This window comes from Capricornis sumatraensis, chromosome 20 (genome assembly GCF_032405125.1).
Source record: "Capricornis sumatraensis isolate serow.1 chromosome 20, serow.2, whole genome shotgun sequence".
NCBI classification, from domain to species: Eukaryota; Metazoa; Chordata; class Mammalia; order Artiodactyla; family Bovidae; genus Capricornis; species Capricornis sumatraensis.
The window spans coordinates 45,668,754-45,690,931 of record NC_091088.1 but is presented as its reverse complement, the minus strand read 5'-3'; the positions used below and the strand labels follow the sequence as shown (position 1 = coordinate 45,690,931).

General features: G+C 47.0%; 1 protein-coding gene across 1 annotated transcript in view; it reads right to left on the bottom strand.

Annotated features, from left to right (window-relative positions):
• The window catches only part of LOC138096769 (hydrocephalus-inducing protein homolog), a 116,748-nt gene that overhangs the window by 49,599 nt on the left and 44,971 nt on the right, over positions 1-22,178 (bottom strand). The window contains 14 exon segments of the mRNA XM_068993041.1: positions 331-499; positions 2,066-2,165; positions 4,372-4,471; positions 6,508-6,706; positions 7,325-7,497; positions 7,600-7,759; positions 10,653-10,772; positions 11,606-11,788; positions 12,025-12,245; positions 14,348-14,569; positions 16,294-16,829; positions 16,832-16,919; positions 18,798-18,960; positions 20,780-20,921. Coding sequence (XP_068849142.1) covers positions 331-499; positions 2,066-2,165; positions 4,372-4,471; positions 6,508-6,706; positions 7,325-7,497; positions 7,600-7,759; positions 10,653-10,772; positions 11,606-11,788; positions 12,025-12,245; positions 14,348-14,569; positions 16,294-16,829; positions 16,832-16,919; positions 18,798-18,960; positions 20,780-20,921 — 2,576 coding nt within the window.

Here is a 22,178-nt window from a genome sequence, read left to right as displayed (position 1 = left end):
ACCAGCTATGGGTCAGCATGCACCAACCCTGCCTCCCATTCTCCCTTCCGCCTTCTCTTTTGCACTTGATGACTGAACTCAGCCTCCCTGTCTCTGGTCCGGTCTCTTCCAAAGACCGGGGGCCACATTTCTTCTCTGGAGCTTCAATTTCTGATGACTCTGAACACCTCCCACCTGACCTATCTGTGCCTGTGAATCCCCAAGCCCTGGTGAATCCTTTCCAGTGGCCACCATTCAGCCCTCTCTTTCCCCCTCAGGGCATGGGTTAGACTACATAAGCTTCATTTTGGCACCTGCCACCGTGTGAGTCATCCCTTCAAGCTCTCTTACCTGACAGCGCAGAACTGGCTGGTTCTCGATTTTCACTTCCTTTTTTGCATGGAAGAGCACCTGGACATTTGTGGGCTTTTCTGTCATGGTCAGTGAGCCCTTCTTGGGTTGGACTGTGATCATGGAACTTATATTGGCTGCAGAAATCCCTAAGGAGTCCACAGAAAAGCTGAGTGACAAGAAGAAAAAGTCAGTTTTAGTCATTATCTAGGGAGCTCAAGACACCAGAGATGAGACTCTAGACTGGTTAAGTGCCTGCCACGTCCCCAGCCCTGTTTAACCACTATGCCTAGCAGTGTTCACTGTGCTCTATTCCATGACCACTCCTTAGCCAGGATTGACCAGGCCAGGCACTGAGGCTTGAGGCAAAGATAGCCATCTCCAGCCCGTGGTTAAGAGATGTCCTTGAAGGAGAGGAACATGTGATATTGGATAAGGACCAAATCAGTTCATTTCTCCCTCTCCCTGCCTCTCTGTCTCCCCCTCTCTCTCTGTCTCCCTCCTTGCTCTGAGACTGGATGCAGTAGACATAGAGGGAACAGTGATGCAGAGCCTGGGGGATCTAAGGAAGGACAGAAAGGCAGGGGCAGAAATCATGCAACCGAGGTATTCAGAAGCGCAGGCCTGGCCCAATGCAGGTGAGATGAGAGGCCTCAGAGAAAAGCTTGGGGACTAGAGCTGGAGCAAGAAACCTAAGCTGAGGCGACACGCATGGAGTTGCCATAGGGACCCGCGTGTCATCCCCATGCTCACTCCAGGAGATCTGGCCCTCCACTGCAGTGTGCATGCTGCCTGAGTTGCCTCACCTCCCTGCACATCCTTTCAGTGAACCCTGATCACCTGCTCCAACTTGAGGGAGACTGTTCCACGCAGCCTAAGAGAGCAGGGGTAACACTTATCACAATCTATAAAATAAAACTCACAACGGGCAAGATTCCATTTAGCACTAATTCCAAAGTGACTGTGGCTTTCTTCTAGGTTTGTTTAGCATTTATTTATATTAACTTATTTCATTTTCTAGTTCTAAGAAACAGTGGGACCTCTCTAGTTTCAGCATTCTTTGAACTGAAATGAAACACTCATGAATATACGGAGTTCCTATTAAGTCTGTGTGGCGGGGGAAATTCCTTTATCAACTTCAAATTCTTCTGGGAGAAGGACGACCTTCCATAACATCGACCAGCTGCGGGTGCTGGCGCTGCCTGGGGACCTCATCCCTCCCTGCCCCAGAGCCACTTCTTCCTCCTTGAGGAGCCTTCCTTATTTAGGGGTTTTATTTTTAATCTAAAGATGAGCACAAGCTGGAGCTATCTTCCACCAGGCTGTCATTTGGAATCTATAATATAATAGTTCTTAACATTAAGAAAGAAAAATAGACAATCCCTTCTTAATGTGAAATCTTACATAGACCATCAGCTTATGAAACAGAGAGGAGCTAGAAGGCGGGTAGGAGATGGCTTGAGGGCAGGGGCCCCATCTCCAGTCTCTCTCTCAACCCCTAAGACCTCCCCTTACTCCAGTATCTCCTCCTCCAAGCTCCCTGCCAGGCTCTTCCCCACCCCCAGGCCCCTGTGGCTCAACCTGCAGAGCAGCTGGGACTCTATTCATTTGAAGCTAAGAGAGGCTAACAGCAGAGATGGTTCTTAGAATTTCCTTGATCGACTTTTTAAAAGGCAACATTCCTCTCGCCATGAGAGCATGTGGACGACCGTATGCTTGATAATTTTTAGGTTACCTGAACATGATCTCATATTTCCCACGGTTCTTCAGCTGCAGGGGCTGCTTCACCTCGTCCATGACCTTCACAATCCCAAAATCAAGGCCTCCTTCAGCTCCTGAAGAAGACAGGGGCCAGGGTGGGAAGGGATGAGTGAGCATGGGAGCGAGAAGCAAGGCAACTTCCTATTGACGTTCACATGGAAAACCCATGGTGACAATTTCAGAGGATCTCTTTTTTAAAAACATTGTAAGAGGGTGTGGAGAAAAGGGAACCCTCCTACACTGTTGGTGGGAATGCAAACTAGTACAGCCACTATGGAGAACAGTGTGGAGATTCCTTAAAAAATTGCAAATAGAACTACCTTATGACCCAGCAATCCCACTGCTGGGCATACACACCGAGGAAACCAGAATTGAAAGAGACACATCTACCCCAATGTTCATCACAGCACTGTTTTTAATAGCCAGGACATGGAAACAACCTAGATGTCCATCAGCAGATGAATGGATAAGAAAGCTGTGGTACATATACACAATGGAGTATTACTCAGCCGTTAAAAAGAATTCATTTGAATCAGTTCTGATGAGATGGATGAAACTGGAGCCGATTATACAGAGTGAAGTAAGCCAGAAAGAAAAACACCAATACAGTATACTAACACATATATATGGAATTTAGAAAGATGGCAATGACGACCCTGTATGCAAGACAGGAAAAAAGACACAGCTGTGTATAACGGACTTTTGGACTCAGAGGGAGAGGGAGAGGGTGGGATGATTTTGGAGAATGGCATTCTATCATGTATACTATCATGTAAGAATTGAATCACCAGTCTATGTCTGACGCAGGATACAGCATGCTTGGGGTTGGTGCATGGGGATGACCCACAGAGATGTTATGGGGAGGGAGGTGGGAGGGGGGGTTCATGTTTGGGAACACATGTAAGAATTAAAGATTTTAAAATTAAAAAAAAAAAAAAAGAAGTTATGTCACTGAAACACATAATAAAAAAAAATAATAATAAAATAAAATAAAAACATTGTGGCTTAGAAAAACTTCCTGGAATTGAGTCTTAGCAAACAAACAACAGACACTTCTCCTGTACTTGGTTCAGCTGGGTGGCTCCCTCTAGTTTCCACCCTAGGACAGCTGGTCTTCCTTTCATGTCTCTCATTAGCTAAAACTCCCAGGGTTAAAAAAAAATCTTTCGAATCACATGTATAATGTACAGAGTTGGGACATAATGCATAAATTCATGTTGTTATACTTTGTATTACATCATAATCATTTTCCCATGTAACTAAAATCTCCCCATGTGGTATTAACGGCTGCACAATATGCTATGATATGGCTATTTCATAATTTACAATATTATTCCTACAATAATAATATTCCATTACAGATAAACACTTAGGGTATTCCTAATCTTCCATTATTACGAATAATGCTGTACGTAAGACCAGTGACATCAAGGCAAACGTAGCTCTAGCATTCTATGAGTCATGCTGAGTAGGAGACCTATCAGAGAAAGGAGGGCCCTAACCTGGGTGTTGGGGAGTGGGGTAGGCGGAATAAGGCCTGGCACCTCCCCCATCAAAGATGCCCATGTCCTAACACCCAGAACCTGTAAATATTCCAGTTTATGTGGCAAAGGGGGATTAAGGTATTAGGTGGAGTCAAGATTGGCAATCATCTGTCTTTAAAAAAAGGGAGAAGTAATCACAACGGTTCATAAAGGCAGAAGGGAGAGACGGAAGTGGGAGAACCAGAGAGAGAGCAGAGTGAGAAGGACTGGACCCCACATTGCTGGCTTTGAAGAGTGAGGAAGGGGACTGTGAGCTGAGGAATGTCTGTGCCTCCCACAGGTGGAAAAAGCAAGGAAATGGGTTCTCTCCCAAAGGCTCTAGAAGGCACAGTAGCCCTGCCACACTCTGGTTTTAGCCGAGGGAGAGCCATTTTGGACTGCTGACCTACAGAACTGTAAGATAATGGATCTGTATTGTTTTAAGCCACAAAGTTCATGGTAATTTGTTAGGGTGGTGACAGAAAAGCAACATAAGCAGGCAGATAAGAACTCACTCTCAGATGACTGCTCAGAAAAGAACTCTTCAAATTTAAAATTTTGACCACCCATTATTGTCTCCAGTTGGAGAGATTAATATTTGTAGTAACACTGCTAACATCACTTGAATTTGCCTGCTCACTATTTACCTCAATTCCGCCTTTCTCTCCAATAATCACTGGTCTTTCTCTACACAGGAAACACACTGCCCTAAAAGATGTGACCTCTAAACACTCTTTCTTTGGCGGGGTCAACAGACCTTTGGGGAAGGTGATGTCTAAGGCGACGTCATAGGACTCGGCAAAGATCAGGATGTTTTCAATCTGAACGACACCAATGAGGTTGTCTGCGTCCAAAACCTGTCAGGGTAAGAGATATTCTTTAGTGAGGGCAAGCCCCACAGGGTTCTTGGGAGTCTGAAACTAAAGAACCTGTAGGAGGGGATCATTTAGAAGGGGCTATGGTAAGAAACATTTTTGCAATGTATTTAGTTTTTGTTTACTGAGCATTTGTGTAGGCTGAGTGTTCTTTGTAACATTCTTTGGGGGAGGGCTGGTATTCAGTTCAGTTCAGTCCCTCAGTTGTGTCCGATTCTTTGAGACCCCATGAATCACAGCACGCCAGGCCTCCCTGTCCATCACCAACTCCCGGAGTTCACGCAAACTCACATCCATCGAGTCAGTGATGCCATCCAGCCATCTCATCCTCTGTCATCCCCTTTTCCTCCTGCCCCCAATCCCACCCAGCATCAGGGTCTTTTCTAATGAGTCAACTCTTTGCATGAGGTGGCCAGAGTACCGGAGTTTCAGCTTTAGCATCATTCCTTCCAAAGAACACCCAGAGCTGATCTCCTTCAGAATGGACTGGTTGGATCTCCTTGCAGTCCAAGGGACTCTCAAGAGTCTTCTCCAACACCACAGTTCAAAAGCATCAATTCTTCAGCGCTCAGCTTTCTTCACAGTCCAACTCTCACATCCATACATGACCACAGGAAAAACCATAGCCTTGACTAGATGGACCTTTGTTGGCAAAGTAATGTCTCTGCTTTTCAATATGCTATCTAGATTGGTCATAACTTTCCTTCCAGGGAGTAAGCTGGTGTGTGCAATCAATAAAAGGTTGAGGAAGAGGGACTACATTTTCCATCTTGTCTATTCACTGGGTTTCAATAATCTGTATCACTGGCATCACCTTACTGAAGTTTGGGTTGTGAGTACACACAGTAGGAAAGTCTTCTTTGAACTTTTAAGTCAAATAAACCTGAATAGCACTTTTCTGACAGTTGAAATGAAAATCTTTTATATTCTAAATTGTTTTAATTCATTTTATAAATCTGAACTGCTTTGTTCTTTATTTCTGGTTCAACTTATGATAAAAGTGTCAGATTTTTCATATTAAATGAGTGCTTAATGTCTCTCTTTTGGAAATTTCAGATAAAAAAATCACTACTATTAAAGCTGGAAAAGTTGAAAAAATAAGTAAAAGCAAGACTCCTAGCCTCCAGCTGACTTCTGTCCCCTCTGTTGTCCCTGATGGCAGTACCTCTCCTGATTGCTGTCCCCTCTGTGGTCATCTCTGATGGTGGCACCTCCCTCACTGTCCTGAGGATCATCCGAACTGCTGTCAGTCTTTAGCTGGATCTGATTGTTGACTCCTGAGACTGACGATGGGGCAGTAAAGGGTCTGTGCTTCAAGGGGAAGAGCCACTGGGCAGTGGGTATGGCTCTTTGTATCTGCCTGGAGACCGCTTGCCTCTCTGCTGAAGCCCCAAGCTGGAAAGCTAAGTGGCCAACTCCCCACGGCTGTAGCTGTCACCAAACTCAAGTTTTAATTCAGAGTTTCCATCTTTCCTTTCATCAAGCATTCTGACAATGTTTCATGAAACAAATTGGATTGCTTGAGTTTACCTTCTTCCTTGTGATGCTCAGCCTCTGACAGAGATGACAAGAAGGGTTGGCAGCAGGAGGGGAAGGTAAAACAAAGAACTTGGGTTGTCAGATCCAGAATTTATATAGTTCTCTATTGATAGAGACTAAGTGCCCAGAGCATCCTCTTTCCTTTGCTACTCTACTGGATGGCAGGGGAAGGAGGGGGGATTAAATTTCGTAATTGGGGAAAATAAGGACAATTTAAGAGATACAGAAATCAAATAAAGTTCACCAGAGTGCTTTTCAGAGTGACCAAAAACCAAGGCATTTCCTCGTGTGGATGTTGAAGGAATATAACCTGGGAAGAGAAGCAGAGCAGGGCGTTGTGGGTTGTCAAACATGGGTTAGAAGGGAACGTGTAACATGGAGAATTGCCTTGGTGTGTCTGTGAGTTGGTAGTGTGGGTGTCAGTGAACCCAATGTGCACACATCTGGGTGACCAGGTCTGAAGACATATGAAGCCTCACCTCCAACCGGATTGCCTTCTTGACATTGACAGGTTTGGAGGGCTGGAACTGCACCTGAAGGCTATACTCAGACTTGGCGGCTATGATCCCCTGCATGGTGGACACAGTGAAGTCTTCACCCAGGTGCTCCAGGCTGGTGATCCTCCAGGCCAGGGGCAGGAGTGTGATGTTGCGGAGAAGAACTGCCTTGGAGTCTTTTCTGCAGAGACCAAAGAAAATCCTGTCAGTTTCAAACAATTTTGATTTATTATGGCAAGTCAGGAAAAGAGTTCTGGTTATTTCAATTCATACTAGCTTGTCACTATTTATTGCAGGGATCGGGGCCTACCTGTGATGATCAGGGAACGCAGGATACACGAATCAATATACTCACCCAGCTGCCTCAGAAATAAACATTCTCTATTTAGAATAATACAATTTCCATGAATGATGTGTAAGTTCTAGGTCTGGTCTGTTGTTTTCTGCTTGTCCTCTAAATTTCTAAAGCCAAGATTCTTAACCTTTCAGGGTAATGGACTGAAAATCTGAAAAAAGCTAGCCCTTCTGAAAAACACACAAATATGCACACACTTTGGCGGTTGATCTTAGACAAGTCCTTAAACAGCCTGCAGTCCATTCACTGAACCCAAGCCGACAACCTGTGAACTCAGAGGGTTATCACCCATCCCGATTTGCACAGGACCAGAAGTCTCCCAGAATGGAGGACTTTCAACACTAAAACCAGGCAGGTCCCAAGCAGATCAGGATGAGTTGGTCACTTTAGAACTAAATGTTCTTTAAATTGCATTCCAGTCCTGGAATTATCTAGAACTCTGACCTGTGCAGCAAGAGCCGGTCAAAATGCAATTGTCTGGGATCCAGCTCCAGTTCTGGGCGGACACCCTGGCAGCTTAACTTGAAGACAGCTGGCTCGGGGTTCTCCTTGATGCAGCACACAATGCTGTCTTCAAAGACCCCGACTGCAGTAGGGTAGGCCCATACATTCAGCATCTAATGGGAGAGTCAAAAAAGAACACTTATATCCAGGATGCCAAGGCCTCAGGCTTCAAAGGAGAGCCTTGCCCTGGTAGACTTGTTTCCACGTGACTGTACCTGCTTCTCATTGGGTTTCAGAATCATGTTGATGGGCTCCAGGAAATAGGTGTTTGCTTTGATGTCATTCTGAAAACAGAAGAACACCTCCACGACCATTGGGGAGCTGTTCAGGATTGTCAGTGTCTCCATGTTGCCTGGGAACAGGGAGGACTTGTACCTGGAAGTGAATGAAAATTAGGGATGTGGATGTGAGGACTGGTTGAGAATTCAGGTGGAAAAGCAGACTGTGAGGCGCAAGGCAATTTCAAAGGATAAAGTGGCTACACAGAGGCAGTGGCATGAAGGCTACGAACAGAAACCTTATGGCGAAGACCTGCAGCTGTGACCTGACTACTCCCCCACAAACCCACCCCAGACCTTGGTCTCATCTTTAAGACGGGGTGATAAAAACTCTCAGGATTTCAAGTAGCAAATGAAATATCAAGAGTGTATTTGATACTCTTGATATCAAGATAGAACACCTAGTGCTCTGAGGACAGCTGCAGATAACAAATGCCCAATAAATGGCAGTTGTTACTACGGCAAAGATTTCTAACTAAGACATCTGCAGCTCTATCCTTCCCAGTGCTTATGCTTTCAAGAGAGATAATCATTTGAGTGACCTGTTATTTCATATGTTAGAGAAGACCTCATTTACCACCTTCTCCTAGAGTCGCACAGGAGGCTACCGTTCCGACATAGATGCATTTGACACTGCTCACTGTTCAGGGCTGTTTCTGTTCCCTAGTACTTTAGGGAGAGACCCACTGAATGGAGCACTGTAAGGACTGCAAACTGCCCAGTTAATGGTGCCAAACAGAAAAGCAGCCAGAGAAGGCACAGGGAACATCAACGGACGCACACATCGCTGGAGGTGATAGCACAGGTCAGGAAAGCATGGCGCCACTGTGCCCACAAACAGTCTGAAGAGCTCTGGACAGTCTGGACAGTCTGCAGCGGAGGAAGGAAGGAGAAGGCATGGCAGAGATTAAATCCAAGAGACAGAGCTTTCTCTGTGTAACTGCCAGAGAGGTGGTGGCCTTCACATCTCACTGTTAATTATCACCAAGCACTTTGCTAAAAGTTACATGTGTACTCTGGTTCTGGTGCAGTGGGTGCTATTATTTTCCCGTTCTGCAGATGAGGATGTTGAGGCTCAGCAAGTCTTAAAAGATAAATGATACTCATTTAGGGACCACTGTAATTGCCCTCCTGGATCATGGCTGTCTGGCCTCATACCCTAGTTAATTCCAATGCTGCTCTGAACACAAGCCTCTCTGAACTGGCCATCATTTCCCTGAATCCCACCTCCAGCTGCTGCTGGGTGTACATCACATCCATCAACCTGACTCCCACCCCTTCTCTTGTCTAAGCCTTTCTACTGGGTCTTAAGGATCCTCTCCATCAACAGGCAACTCTCTTCAACTTCATTTTCTAGTCCAATATCTTAGGAAATAAATAGGAGATTATGAAAGGAATGGAGAACTAACTTGGCTCATTAATTTCACCAAGTAAGCACAGAAATAATCATTCACCACTTATCACAATAAATGCTAGATGGAATTAAGACATGGTTGAGATCCTAGTTCTATTTTTGGTCTCACCTTCCTGCCTATATATATGACTTATCAGTTCAGTTCAGTTCAATCGCTCAGTCGTGTCCGACTCTTTGCGACCCCATCAATCGCAGCACGCCAGGCCTCCCTGTTCATCACCATCTCCCGGAGTTCACTCAGACTCACGTCCATCGAGCCCGTGATGCCATCCAGCCATCTCATCCTCGGTTGTCCCCTTCTCCTCCTGCCCCCAATCCCTCCCAGCATCAGAGTCTTTTCCAATGAGTCAACTCTTCTTATATATGACTAAATAAAAAACTTGTATCACTAAATATTTATGACCATTGACCTTAGCTGGGCCCCCAGTTCTGCCAGATATTCTTAATCTATTTCTCTAATATTCTCCTTCTCCTACTTTGCACAAAACCTGTTTTATACCTTCTCCATTTTCCCAACATTTTAAACTTCCTTCCATTTGCCTCACTGTTAGGGATGACCTCACATCATTCACTATGGAGAAAATGGTTGCATGGGAACCTCCTCACCATTCCAGCCAAATCTGTGACCCTACCTGCACCTGAAGCCATCTCACCTTCCTCTGATGTGATGCCGGTCCCTCTTCCTGGCAAAGCCAGCATCTCCACTGCACCACTCACCGCCCTGACTTTCTCTGGAAACTCTAGCTTCTTCCTCCCTACTTCCCCCCTTGACATCTAAACATCAAGAGCAACAGTAAATGAACAGCCTTCCCCGCGCTCCAGGTCTCCCTCCTGTCCTCAGCAGCCTCCATCTCCCTTTACAGTCAAACTTTTCCAAAAAACCACCTCCACATTCTGTCCCTATTCTCTCACCTCCCACTCACTCCTCAACTCACTCTACTTGGGTTTCATCCTCAGAAAGCCCCTGAGAGGGTGCTATGACTTCCGTGTTGTTAAGCCCCAGGGACGCTGATGTCATCACCTTTCCACCCTCCCTGCCACAGTCAACATGGGTGGCCACGCCCCCTTCTCATGGCTCCAGGACACGACGCTCCCCCGGTTTCCGCCAGTGGCCCCTGCCCTCTTATCTCTTGTGAGTGGTAGAATTCTTTAGGGCTTCATCCACGGTCCTCGCCTTCCTGTGTACTCTCATTTAGGTGATCTCATCAGACCCGTGGCACTTTTTTCTGTCTTGAAACAGACTCTCCTCTGAGAACCAAAACCATATAGACTACGCCTTGCTTTCTGTGGCTTCTAGCTGTATCTCTCGAGCATCTCAAACTGAACACACCCCCAAGTAAACTCTATATTTTACCATACCCCTACCCAAACTAGGTCTTCCTCCAGGCCAGCCCATCTGGGAAAACAGCATCCTCAGTCACTTGAGAGCTTAGCAGAAACTTGGGACACAAGAAGCCACTTCTCCTGATCTGAATGCCAGTAAGATCTACTATTAACACACAGGCACCCTGGCTTGTACTCTTCATGGGTCCAACCCAGGAGTCTGAAATCTGTTTTGAAATAATGGAACACTTACTTATCTCTTGATTTCCCACAAAGCAGTGGTCCGAAGTGAAACCTCTCCATGCTCACAATATACTTCTTAAAGATGATCTCATTTGCCTTCATGTCCATCTTCCGCTGAGGGAACACCACCCTGAACACAGAGGAGGAAGAGGAGAGGAGAAGTGTCTGAATGCCTCCACATGATGTATACATGAACCCAACATTCCCTGTTCAGCAAAGGGTCCAGGAGTCTGGAGACAGAACAGCTCTTAATTTGAGGACATTTCTGGAATGACTCTTAAGTTGAGGACATTTATGTAACCAATGCTGAGGGAAGACAGTACAGTTTGAACCTGAGAAAAAAAATATTCCCAGTAATGCCTTTCATAATGGGGCTGATGATGAAACTGAGCTGGACTTCCTGTTCTACTGTGCCTAGCTAGAAAAAGTCCTGAGAAACCCTAAGGAAATCTAGTTCTGGTGGATCTTAACCAGCTTCTGAGTTCCCTGTCCGACATGGCCCCTTGGTGAGAATGGCAAAAAAACTCCTCCAGGTGTACAAGCTGTAAAAATTCCCCTGGCTTGCTCAAGCCAGGGACCTTTATGTGGTGCATAAGGGGCTCAGTGTTTGGTACTCAGGAAAAAAATCTGCCTGTGGAGATACACACATATACTGAGGTTACAGGATAAAATCCTATAGCAAATATAAAATCTGTTTATATTTGCTTAAAAGTTAAATAAACTAACTTGCCACAGGAAGATATCCCCTTGTCCTTCACATCTGCTAGCATTCTATTTTAGCCACATGGTACCATGTCATTTCTGTGACTCAATCAATGTCCATGGCTCTGGAGCCCAGTACAAGAGGGCCTGGGATGCTGCCCGGGTTCCACATTTCTATTAAGACACACCTTGGTCAAAGTCCCATGGGGGAAAACAAAAATGTATCTGCCAATCTTTTCTTTAAGAACAAAATACACTTACTTTGGGTCTTGGCAAATGTATGGGTAAGTGCAGACACCTCGGCAGTAAAGCTGGTACTGGCGGTGAGTTCCAAGGATCTCAAAGTTAAATGTTTGGTCAAAGACCCCAAGATCGTTGGAAGAGAAGTGTAGGCGCAATGTCGCCTCACCGTTGGCAGGCACGATCCACCGGAAATGATTCAGCCTGAAAATGATCACACATGCTTTTACTGTGAGGATGCTTCTTTTGGGCCAAGAGAAGACAGGACTGCTGCCTGGGAGAAGTCCGGTCCTGGTCGTGCTGCGGTTAGGCATGGTAGTCCTTGACCGCCACGGAGGTCCTTAACAGTCAGGACAACCTGGTTCCCATCTGAGGCTGTGACAGCCACACCCTCATTTGGAGCTTCGGCCTTCCCCTCCCTGGGTGGTTCTGAGGCCCACCTGGTGAATTTCTCCTGGGAATGCTGCCCAGATAAGTTGTTTTGCTCTACGTCCGACAGCGGAGCAGTGGTTCTGGAAGTTCCTGCAGAAAGGCCCTTCCTGTTGAAGGCCATTCGACGTTTCTCCTTCTGAGTCTCACGTGGCTGATCCGTTTTTTCTTTCTCTTTTTCTTTCGTTTTCTGTTTCCTCCCTTTAGATGAGGTGATTTGCTCCTCCTGGGTCTTAAATTGAAAATGAGCACAGGGTCTTAAACATTTATCCTACGACCACAGAAGCCGGAGACAGGAATGCCCATGACATTGCCTGCAGTTTGGGGTGACCTCGCCGCCTGCATTCTGGGGTGACCTCATCAGGTTCAAGATGCTGTCAACTGCTGAGAATGGCAGGGCCCAGACTACGACACTACTGTAGGAGAGAAGTGTGGAGAGGAGTCTAGGGCTTTCCCTGGTACCTGATTCCCTGAAAGGAGGCCAAAGCTCCAGAGAAAGCTGGAAGCTGGTCTGGAGTGTGTTCCCATACTGCATTTTGTTGTTGTGCTTCTTTAGTATTTTTTTTAAATCTAGATTTCTCATTTCCTCCCAATCACACTGATTTTTTTTCATAGACCAAATCTGCATCATGACAGAATTTTCCATAGTCTGCAAATCTTTTGACTGTTCTCAGAGTATCCCTTAAAACTTACTTATTTCCTGTATTTCATGTAAGCTGAAAAAAAGATTTAAAAACTTGATTAGATTCAGAGAGGATGCTGTGCACATCATACTCTGTCACAGTGGGAGACAAATGATGTCAGGCTGACTCGTGATTACAGACGCAAAGGGTGTCTGTGTGGCTGCAGTGATGCTCGCAGATCTTGGCCATGGCAAAGCGGACTTCCCTCTCTGCAGCCAGCCAGCCACCCATGGGACGACGCTCTGGCTCAGAGTGTCTTGTTCTCCAGCAAACCAGCACTCCAGGAATCCCCTGGCACTCCTTAATCAAGTGCATCATTGGGGATATCAGAACGGTGCCTTTCTAATTCTACCATTCTTTCTCTAATTTCAGCTGTCATTCTCCTAGAAAGAAGAGCTTTCCTTCATGTACTGGAGATGAGCCTGAGTTCCTTCTAAAACTGTAAGTTAAAGAAAGCTAAACTCTTTCCCCTTAAGGTTCAATTTTCAGAAAAGAGGTTGGTGTAATAGTCACCTCTGATGATGGCAGTATTTTCTTTTTTACCATTTTATTGGACTCTGCCCAAGTAAGGCCTGCCCACCAGTGCTGAGACCTGATGTTGACTGTCTATTTACTTACCAAACTGAAGTTTGGGGCTCTCTGTTACCTAACTGAGGTGTAAGCAGGGCCTATAGAAAACTTTATTTGCTGCTGATTTTGTTTTTTGCTAACATGCATGGTTTATAGGAAGAAAGCTAGGAGGTGATTCAGATTTTGGCCCCCATACTCCTCTTTGGCCACCTGATGTGAAGAACCAACTCACTGGAAAAGATCCTGATGCTGAGAAAGATCCTGATGCTGAGAAAGATTGAAGGCGGGAAGAGAAGGGGACAACAGAGGGTGAGATGGCCGGATGGCATCACCAATGCTACGGACATGAGTTTAAGTAGGCTCTGGGAGTTGGTGATGGACAGGGAAGCCTGGCGTGCTGCAGTCCATGGGGTCACAAAGAGTTGGACATGACTGAGCGACTGAACTGAACTACTCCTCTGGGAACAGAAAGGCCCTCTGTAATTTTTAATATCCATGCATTCTTCATATTACTAGTCAAATCCATTTTTCTTTTTTTATTTATTCCACTGTATATGTAAAAATAAATTTTCTACTTTTACATGATTTCATTTTGATTCACTTATCCTTTTAATCTAGGTGGAATTACTGTTACTGCACTGTGTCAGGCAAGGAGATAATAAGCAACTTTATCCAAAATATCCAATCTTCCCCATATAATTTCTTAATAGTCTTTTCTTTCTCTAATGGTGTGTGTTTCCTGTGTCTGTTGACTCTTGTATTCTTCTGCACTGTGTGAATTACCTTAGCTTCACAATACATTCTGCTACCTTTTTAAAAGAGCTAGTTTCACATTTTTTTTTTTTTTTTTGCAAATGGGCTTCAGAGTGAATCAACAAGTGCCATTTTTAGTCTCTTCTTGGGGGCACAGGAAGAGTCAGACCCAGGGAAGGTGCAGCTTAGGGAGGCTCGGGTGGAATCCCAAGCGAGTGGAGGCAAACACCCCAGTGAGCTTGACATCAACCCCGGGCTCAATTTTTGGCCACGTGGAGGGTCCATGTGAAGTCTCACCAAGGTCAGGAGGATAAGTTTCTCCATTTACCTTCGAGGAGCCTGGGGTGGTTGAAAGCTCTGTTTCTGCTTCCACTTCTTTTTTCTCCTCAATCAGGGAGAAGTCTTCAGAGGGTGGAGTTACAAACACGAAATGCTTCAGGATTTCTGTCATGGCCAAAGGCTGTCGCTTCACAGGGTAGGAGATGATTGAGTATAAAGCAGGTGGTGGGACAGGTGGTCCAGAGGAACCCAGGCCCAAGATGTCTAGGATCTAAAGGAAAATATCAAGATGAATCTCTGGTGTAGAGGGCACACTACCCCTCACAGCCCTGAAAGAGCACAGGACAGTGAGCCCCTTCCTCCTTTCTCTCACCTTTCTCAGGAGACGCCCTGATATAGGCATGTGTCAGGGATGGTGTGTAATGGGCCTCTGACACAGCTCTGCAGGTCTTTCCAGACCCCACACCTCCAGACCCGGCTGGGGCTCTTGCTATGGGCTTCAGGCTCCCTCTCTTATCATAACCTTGGTCACTTTATTACGATTGCTTGATGGTCTATCTCTGCAACTGGACTGTAAAGTTCATTAGGACTGGAACTAGGGTGATATAGCACACGGCCTCGCGCACAGCTGGGGCTCAAACCTCTGTTTAAAGAGACCATCTCTTAAGATTCTGATGTCTATAGTGTAGAGCTGTTTCACTTATTTTCAGATCCCCTGTTAATAGTTCTTCCACCTTTAAGTGTTCTTTCTTTTCAAAGACAAGAGAGAGTTAGGGCTAGAGCAGGTCATATACAGCAAAGAAAAAAAAAGTGCATCAAAGTTCTGGGAATGGGGTGAAAGATGGGAATGAAGAGAGAAGTTAAAAAAGAAACTGGAGAGAGTCAACTTATTCCTGTAGCATTTCCCATTCTACTCTGACACATAATGAATGAGAGCCATCCAGAGCAGATGACTTGAAAATCTGGTAGCAATTTTCTCCTCAGCTTGTAAAACCCTCAGAAAAAGGATGCTATCCCTTGATTAATTGTTGTCGTCACAACCATGAGGCCACCTGAGTGGGCCAAACAGGCTATTAGCTCGAGCAAGTAACTATCTTCATGTAATCCTGTGTTGCTAACTCTCTCGGTCAGAAAGTTGAAGACACTTCCTGACTAACATGTAGCTAGAGTTAACGCCCAGGATTCAGAATATCTGTGAGGAAAGGGATGAATAATTTGCATCCCCTAATTAAATTAACAGAGGCAGGAAGTTCTTTAAACAAGTCTAACTCGCGTGGTTCCTCTCAGGCTCTGCTCTCTGCGTTTAAGTTTGCATCTAGTTTCTGATAAATACGAAACTAAACCAGTGGGTAGACTGCGGCCCCCCTGTTCAAATATGGCTTGCTACCTGCTTTTGTAAATCAAGCTGTATCTGAACAGAGTCATCTCCAGTCATATCCATTGCTGGGGGTGGGTGTTCGGGACGGAGACTAAATGACCTGTAGCCTCAAATATTTGTTTTTGGTGTTTCACTGAAAAAGTCTGTCCTGGGATGAAAGGTTATAATAACCATCCCTCCAAATCACTGCCAAAGGGGTTTCTGAATATGATGCTTTTGTTTCTAGGAACAAGAAGCTGTCTGGTCATATAATTTCTGTCATGGTGGAAGTTTATGGGAAAGAAATATTAGAATAATTGAGCCATTTGCATCACCCCCGAAGTATACCTGCCTTGCCAACCCATAACACAGTATTGTCAATACTAAAGTTAACTTTATGCGTGGCTTTTTATAAGGTTAGATGGAATAGTTTAGATCTGTGGAACTTCCTATGGATACTTCATCACATAGAAAAAGGTCCTTTTAGCCATTTTTGTTTTATATACAAAGGGATATCAGAGATGAATGGAATTAAGGGGATCTGGAATTTGTGTTAAAAACACATCTACAAGGACTAGCTCCGTACGGCTGCCTGGCTACCTGACCGTTACATCTCTGTCTTGGAGGAAAGTCTGTACCTGTTCCCCTTTAGGAAGCCTCTCATTTTCCAGGGCCTGCTTCCAGCTCGAGCCTTCCGAGTCAGGCGTCTGGATGTTTATGAACGGCACACCCAGATCCTTCTTCCCTTCGTGGTCCTCCTCCTCGCCCTCGCCTCCGTCGCTGCGCTCCTCCTGTGCACGGAGCTTCTCCAGCCGCTCCCTCTCGGCCCTCTCCCGCTCCAGGCGCTCCCTCTCGGCTCGCTCCTTCTCCGCGCGCTCCCGCTCCCGGTCCTTGCGGCCTCGGCGTCCGCCGGAGGGAACCTGGCGCTGGTCGGCCCCGTCCTCATGGCTCATGTCCTCAGCGCCGATGTGGTGCAGCAGAATCCCCTGCTTCCGGTCCCAGTACGTGAGGATGTTCTGGATGTCCTTCAGGGTCAGCTCGAAGGTCTTAAACTTCTGGGCCATGTTCTTGTCAGTGTCCTTCGGGAGGTCCCCCTCGCTGTCTTCTTGCTCCTGGACAAGAGGAAGCCAAAGCATGTTGATATCTGCCAAGAGGTTCCTCCTCCTCTTATCCATTCTTCCTTCTCCACAGCTACCTGCTCTCTGACGGACACTTTTCTTTCTATTGCGTCAATCTTCACCTCTAGTTTGGAAAAAGTAAGAATCTAGAAGGCAAAAACACATAAAACATTCTTAAAACAGTTCTTTCAGGGAGAGCAAATCGCAAAAGAAGGAGAAAGAGGGCATTCTGCTTTGTAAGATGGCCTCATAGGATTCCAGCCCCTCACATACACACCAGGGCTGTGCCTATGGGTTGTGTGGGGCCCTTTCTCAGAGGATTCACTCTGCGGTCCTTCCTTGTCATGGAGCTGGCTGGGGCCAGGCATTATGCCTAGCAGCTGTAATGTTCACTCCTGGTTGACAGCTGCTGCTCTGAAGGATCAATAGGAAAAGAGGCTCAAGACGAGCCTTTCCTCTGGAGAGGCCACTGAGTTTAGAGGTCCAAACCTGGTCTCACAATTGTTAGCTGTGTGACCATGGGTGAGCAATGCACATCTTTGGCCCATCTGTATCGTGTTGACAGTGATATTAATAACTACCCTAGAGGCCCACTGAAAGTTAAATGTGTGAGAACATGTAAAAAGCTTATAATAGTGTCTGTCACAGAGTAAAAGCTCTCGTAGTGCCAAGTTATTAAAATTATACGGATTATGTATACAGATTAATCAGTGCTGCTGGGGACAGACACGGTTTCAGAATCTGGCTACACTCCAGCCTCTTAAACAAACCTGTATTTTATCTAATGAACCTTGCAGAGAGAAACCAACCTTATTCGTTTTTCTTACTGCTTTGTGGGTTCTGATTTTCTCCCCTCCTGATGAAACCCTCCAGGAGGCTTCACAGGTCTGGGGTTTGTTCTTTGATGACATACAGTCCAGTTCAGCCCAGTGACATTCTTCTCTTGCCTAAGCTCGGGTGTGGAGGCATGAGAGGCCCAGGCTGGTTATCCCCTCTCTGCACTGAATCGGCTCCCCCCTTAAATGTCTGTCTCTACAGCCTGGAGAGGGCTGACACGACAGTACTGACAACACTGTCTCCTGGAGCGGGTGGATCGCCTTATTTGTGTGGGGGAGGGAGGGCTGGGTGCCTGCTGTTATGTTCCCGTCTACAGAGTTCTGCCTAGATATCCTGTTCCAAGTGGAAGTGGACTGAGTGTGGAAGAACACCTACTGAGGGGAGGGCTTGCATTTGGAAGGTTGCAGGAGCCTGTTTCTTATGCTTGTTTTGGTGCCTAAGTTTTAAGTGCTCAGATCTGCTCCTTCCTGAGCTCTACCTGATGGGGACTCCTGGACACTGATTCCTCTGCTCTTCCATCTGCCTCCTGGGACCAGTGCACCTCGTCTGGGAGTCTGGCTTTAGTTCTACCCTCAGAACTCTCGGGGCTGGAGTGGCCACTGTGCACCCCAGCTAGCCACCCCTCAGCCACTGGCGCCACCCTGCACGTTGCTCTGGCCAGTCTGCACCAAGCCTGGGTACCGTGTGTCACAGTGGGCAGAGACGTGACAGGCAGACTGATAATCACAAGGACAGCTTATGCTGGAGCATCTCCCTTGACTGCGGTCAAGGATCAGCTCCTGGTTGAACACACTGACTTGGTGGCTCACTGCAAACAGCTCTTCACCATCAGTTGATTTAACACCATCCAGGGGGCTGCAGGAGACAGCAGAAGGAACCAGATCTGTGCACACATGCAACTGTTACAGCTCATCCTGTTAAATTCTGGATGGGGCTCATGTCTCTGAACCTCTGAGGAAGGACAGGATGTAACAGGACAGGATTATGGGAAGCACAGGAAAGTGCGGGACACACAGTCAGTGCTCAGAAAATGCTGATCCCTCTCCTCCTGCCTTTTGCTCCACCACAGAGTCTGTGCAGTCCTAGGCCAGCCTTCTGGAGGGGAGATGTGCTGGGCTGATATACTAGCTGTGGTGGTGGGCCAGTCTGCACCTGCCTGCCGCTGAGGGGCCAAGGCGGGTGGCTACCTGCCGGCTTGGTATCTGAGATTTCTTCATGGACGGCTCCTCCTTTACAGGTCCCTGCTTTGGCTTTTTATTCTTCCGTTTTAGCTCATCTTCTTCCTTCTGTCGCTCAAGTTCCTGCTGTAGCTTCTTTTCCTGCATCTCCTTTGCCAGTCTCTCCAGCTCCCTTCATTAAGTCAGGCAGAGAAGAAAAGAGTTCAGAGGGCCCTGCCGGAGCCCTTCCCCTGCTGCAATCACCTGGTGGGGGAACATGGTGCAGAGCTTTCTGCAGCACAAAAACCAGGACAGAACAAAAGAAAGCTAGATATTATAGGAAGGAAGGAAGATGGAAGGGAAGAGAAGAAAAGAAGGGAAGAAAGGAGGAAAGGATGGCTCACATCTACCTTTGAATCGTCATTTAGTAAAACTGATAACTGAAGCTCAACTAAGAGGAATTCTCAACTGATCTCTAACTCTATTCCAGTCTCCTTTCACAGGAGAGTGAGGCAAGGGCTGTAAATAAGCTGGATGTTATCACTCTTAAAAAACAACTTTCAAAGATTGTTCTGATATCAGTACAGATTAGGCCCAGCTTTCTACACTCATGTCTGAGGTTTAGACAAAAAGAAATGATGTTTTTCACAGCAGTCCCCACTGTGGCCCACTTGGAGCCGTGGTGCTACAGCTGAAGGCCACGTTCCTCTCCTTCTCTCTCTTTCTCTCCTTTCCAGCTATGGATTCAGCTGGGTCTCCCTGCTGCTAACGGCAGAGAGGGCACCAAGCCTGGGCACCATGTATAAACAAAGAGTGGAGGGGATGGCATTTCTGAAGATACGGAATCCGTTTGCTTTCCATCTCTGGGAATCCCTGGTTGTTCCTGGCTGCTGTGGCTCTCTGCTCATTGAAGTTGACTCCTCATTACTTCACCACTTTGTGTGTGTGTGCATTACAAACAAGTCACTGCTGAGCTCTGAGAATCAGATCTGCATTTTCTAAGTCCCCTGTGAGATGAATGCCTGAAAGTAAATGACCTGAATGAGAGGGGGAAAAAAAAAAGCGATTCGTTTGGAATCCCAAAGCTGGGATTCCTGAGGCCCAGGCATTTTGCAGTAGACCAGGCAGGAGATGTGGGTATGTATGTATATACTGACGCTGTAGAGGACATAAAAGCTCTTTGGGGGCCAGTGGGTGGAGTCTGGAGGTAGGGGGAGAGGAGAAAAGGGGATTAAATTATAGGCAGCATCTTGCCCCCTCCCCCACCAGTGTTTGGAATCTTAGGGAGGGGTAAGCAGTAGACCCCCCTCCCTCCCCTGGCATGTCTGAAGATCTGAGGACAGGACACTGCCCACCTGTATCGGAGATGGCATGAAATCGTGGGCCATGTCTTGTGGGTGGTATGGAGGGGATTCAGTCAGTCCCGTGTGGTCCCCAGGGATGGGCACAGAAGGGGGCTGAGAGCACTGGCCTGGGAGCCTGCCCAGGGTCTCTGCTGAACTGCCCAGGCCAAGGAGCAAGTGGGAGTGGCAGTCAGACCTCAGGATGGTCGGCCCCACCAAAGGCCAAGACGCTGGCCAGGAAAGGAGGAGAAATGGCTAAGTTAGGGAGGGCAACCATCGTGCCCACGTCACGAGAGTGGCCCCCCGGGTCATCTGTGGACACCTGAGCACAGAGGCTGATGAGCTGTAGCTCTCAGGGGAGCCAGCAGGAGTGCAGGGGCCAGAAGCCCCTCCTCTTTTTACGCTACAGCCTCTAGCCCTGGGTCCCGCAGGTCCCCCAGAAAGAAGGAAGGACAGGAGAATGGAGACCTGGGAAGGCTGCAGCAACCAGCACCCTGGCTGTGCAAGATACCTGTTTCTGCTCTCAGCAAGTCATCCTCCCAGGTCTCCCATGACCATTGCTGCCTCCCCGCTGGCCCCAATGACCCTGGTCTCCAGGATGGGCCGTGTGCCTGATGGAAACTGCTCCCAGGGGCAGTGCTTCCCTTCTGACCAGCCCTGGACACTGACCTCCTCTTCCTCTCCCGCAGGGCTTGCTGGACCTCTCGGTTGAAGGTTATTTTCTCCTCCTCTGTCAAGGCATCATATTCTTCCTCACCCATGCTTTGGAGACGCTCCTTCTCTCTCTTCTGTGCTTCCCTGCGTTTGTGCTCTGTGGGGAACAAACAGGAGGGTGGGAAAAACTCACTCACCAGCTTTGGCTGCGGGGACCCCAGTGGTTTAGCTCTTGCCTAAGCATGCTGTGGTGCGTGTGTGACAGGGAGAGGCAGCGGGTACCACAGGCAGCCTCCTAATCTCTGGTGGGCTTTCCCGCACTCACACAGTTCCCACAATGGTCTCCATCTGTGGTACGCTGAACAGAGGCCCCAGAGAGGTCCACGTGCTAATGTCCAGAACCTGTGATATGTCACATTACCTGGCAGAAAGAACTTTGCAAATGTAACTAAATTAAAGATCTTGAGTTGGGCGATTACCCTGGATTATCTGAGTGGGCGCAATATAATCACAGAGGTCCACCAGAGGCAGGCAGGAGGGTCAGGGTCAGAGAAGAAGAGGGGAGAACGAGGCAGAGGTCAGAGAGTTGCGAGGGAGGATGCAGGGGCCTCTAGGAGCCAGAAGAGGCGAGGAGGATTCTCCCCTAGAGCCTCCAGAGGAACATGGCTCTGCTGACACCTCAATTTTAGGACTTCTGACTCCCAGAACTGTCAGAGAACATATCTGTGGTGAGTCATCAAGTTTAAAGCAGTATATTACTGGAGAAATAGAAAAGTAATATACCACCCACTGACTTTACCCATTACTAACACAAGCCACCAAAGTGCTCAGGTGACAGGACTGTCAGCTTCCACACCCTGCAGATTCCAGGTCCTGAAGTGTGGTTCACACTTGGCACGAAGGCTCTGGGCTGCTTCTGCACATGTCACAGGCACCACAGTCTTGCCTGATGCTTCCCTAAGTTTGAGCTTTGGGCTCAGAGACCTTCATCTTGAGTTCTTAGTCTCTAACACTTACCAGAGGATAGTAACAGATCAGAATAATAATTCTTCCTTCACAGGGCTGTTGTGGGGATCAAATAAGCAATCATGTAAGGCACCTAGCCCAGTGCCTGGCACATTCATAAATGTTCCATGACAACTAGATTCTAATATAATAATATTGTATGCTGCCTCAGGACTTTTAAAAATGATTAAGGGAATAGGAACCTATATTGCAACTGTGAAAACTACAGGTAATTGAGAAAATGAAAAGAGATACTTTCTTTCAAAAGTTGATTGTTGTGGGGAAATGAGTTTTCTGGAAACTAGGAATCTGGAGGTTGAAATATTGCTGTGAGATGTCTGGTCAATCTCTGGACGAGAATAAAAGGAAGCAGTCTTTGAGTTCTGCTTTGATTCCTGGGTTGGGAAGA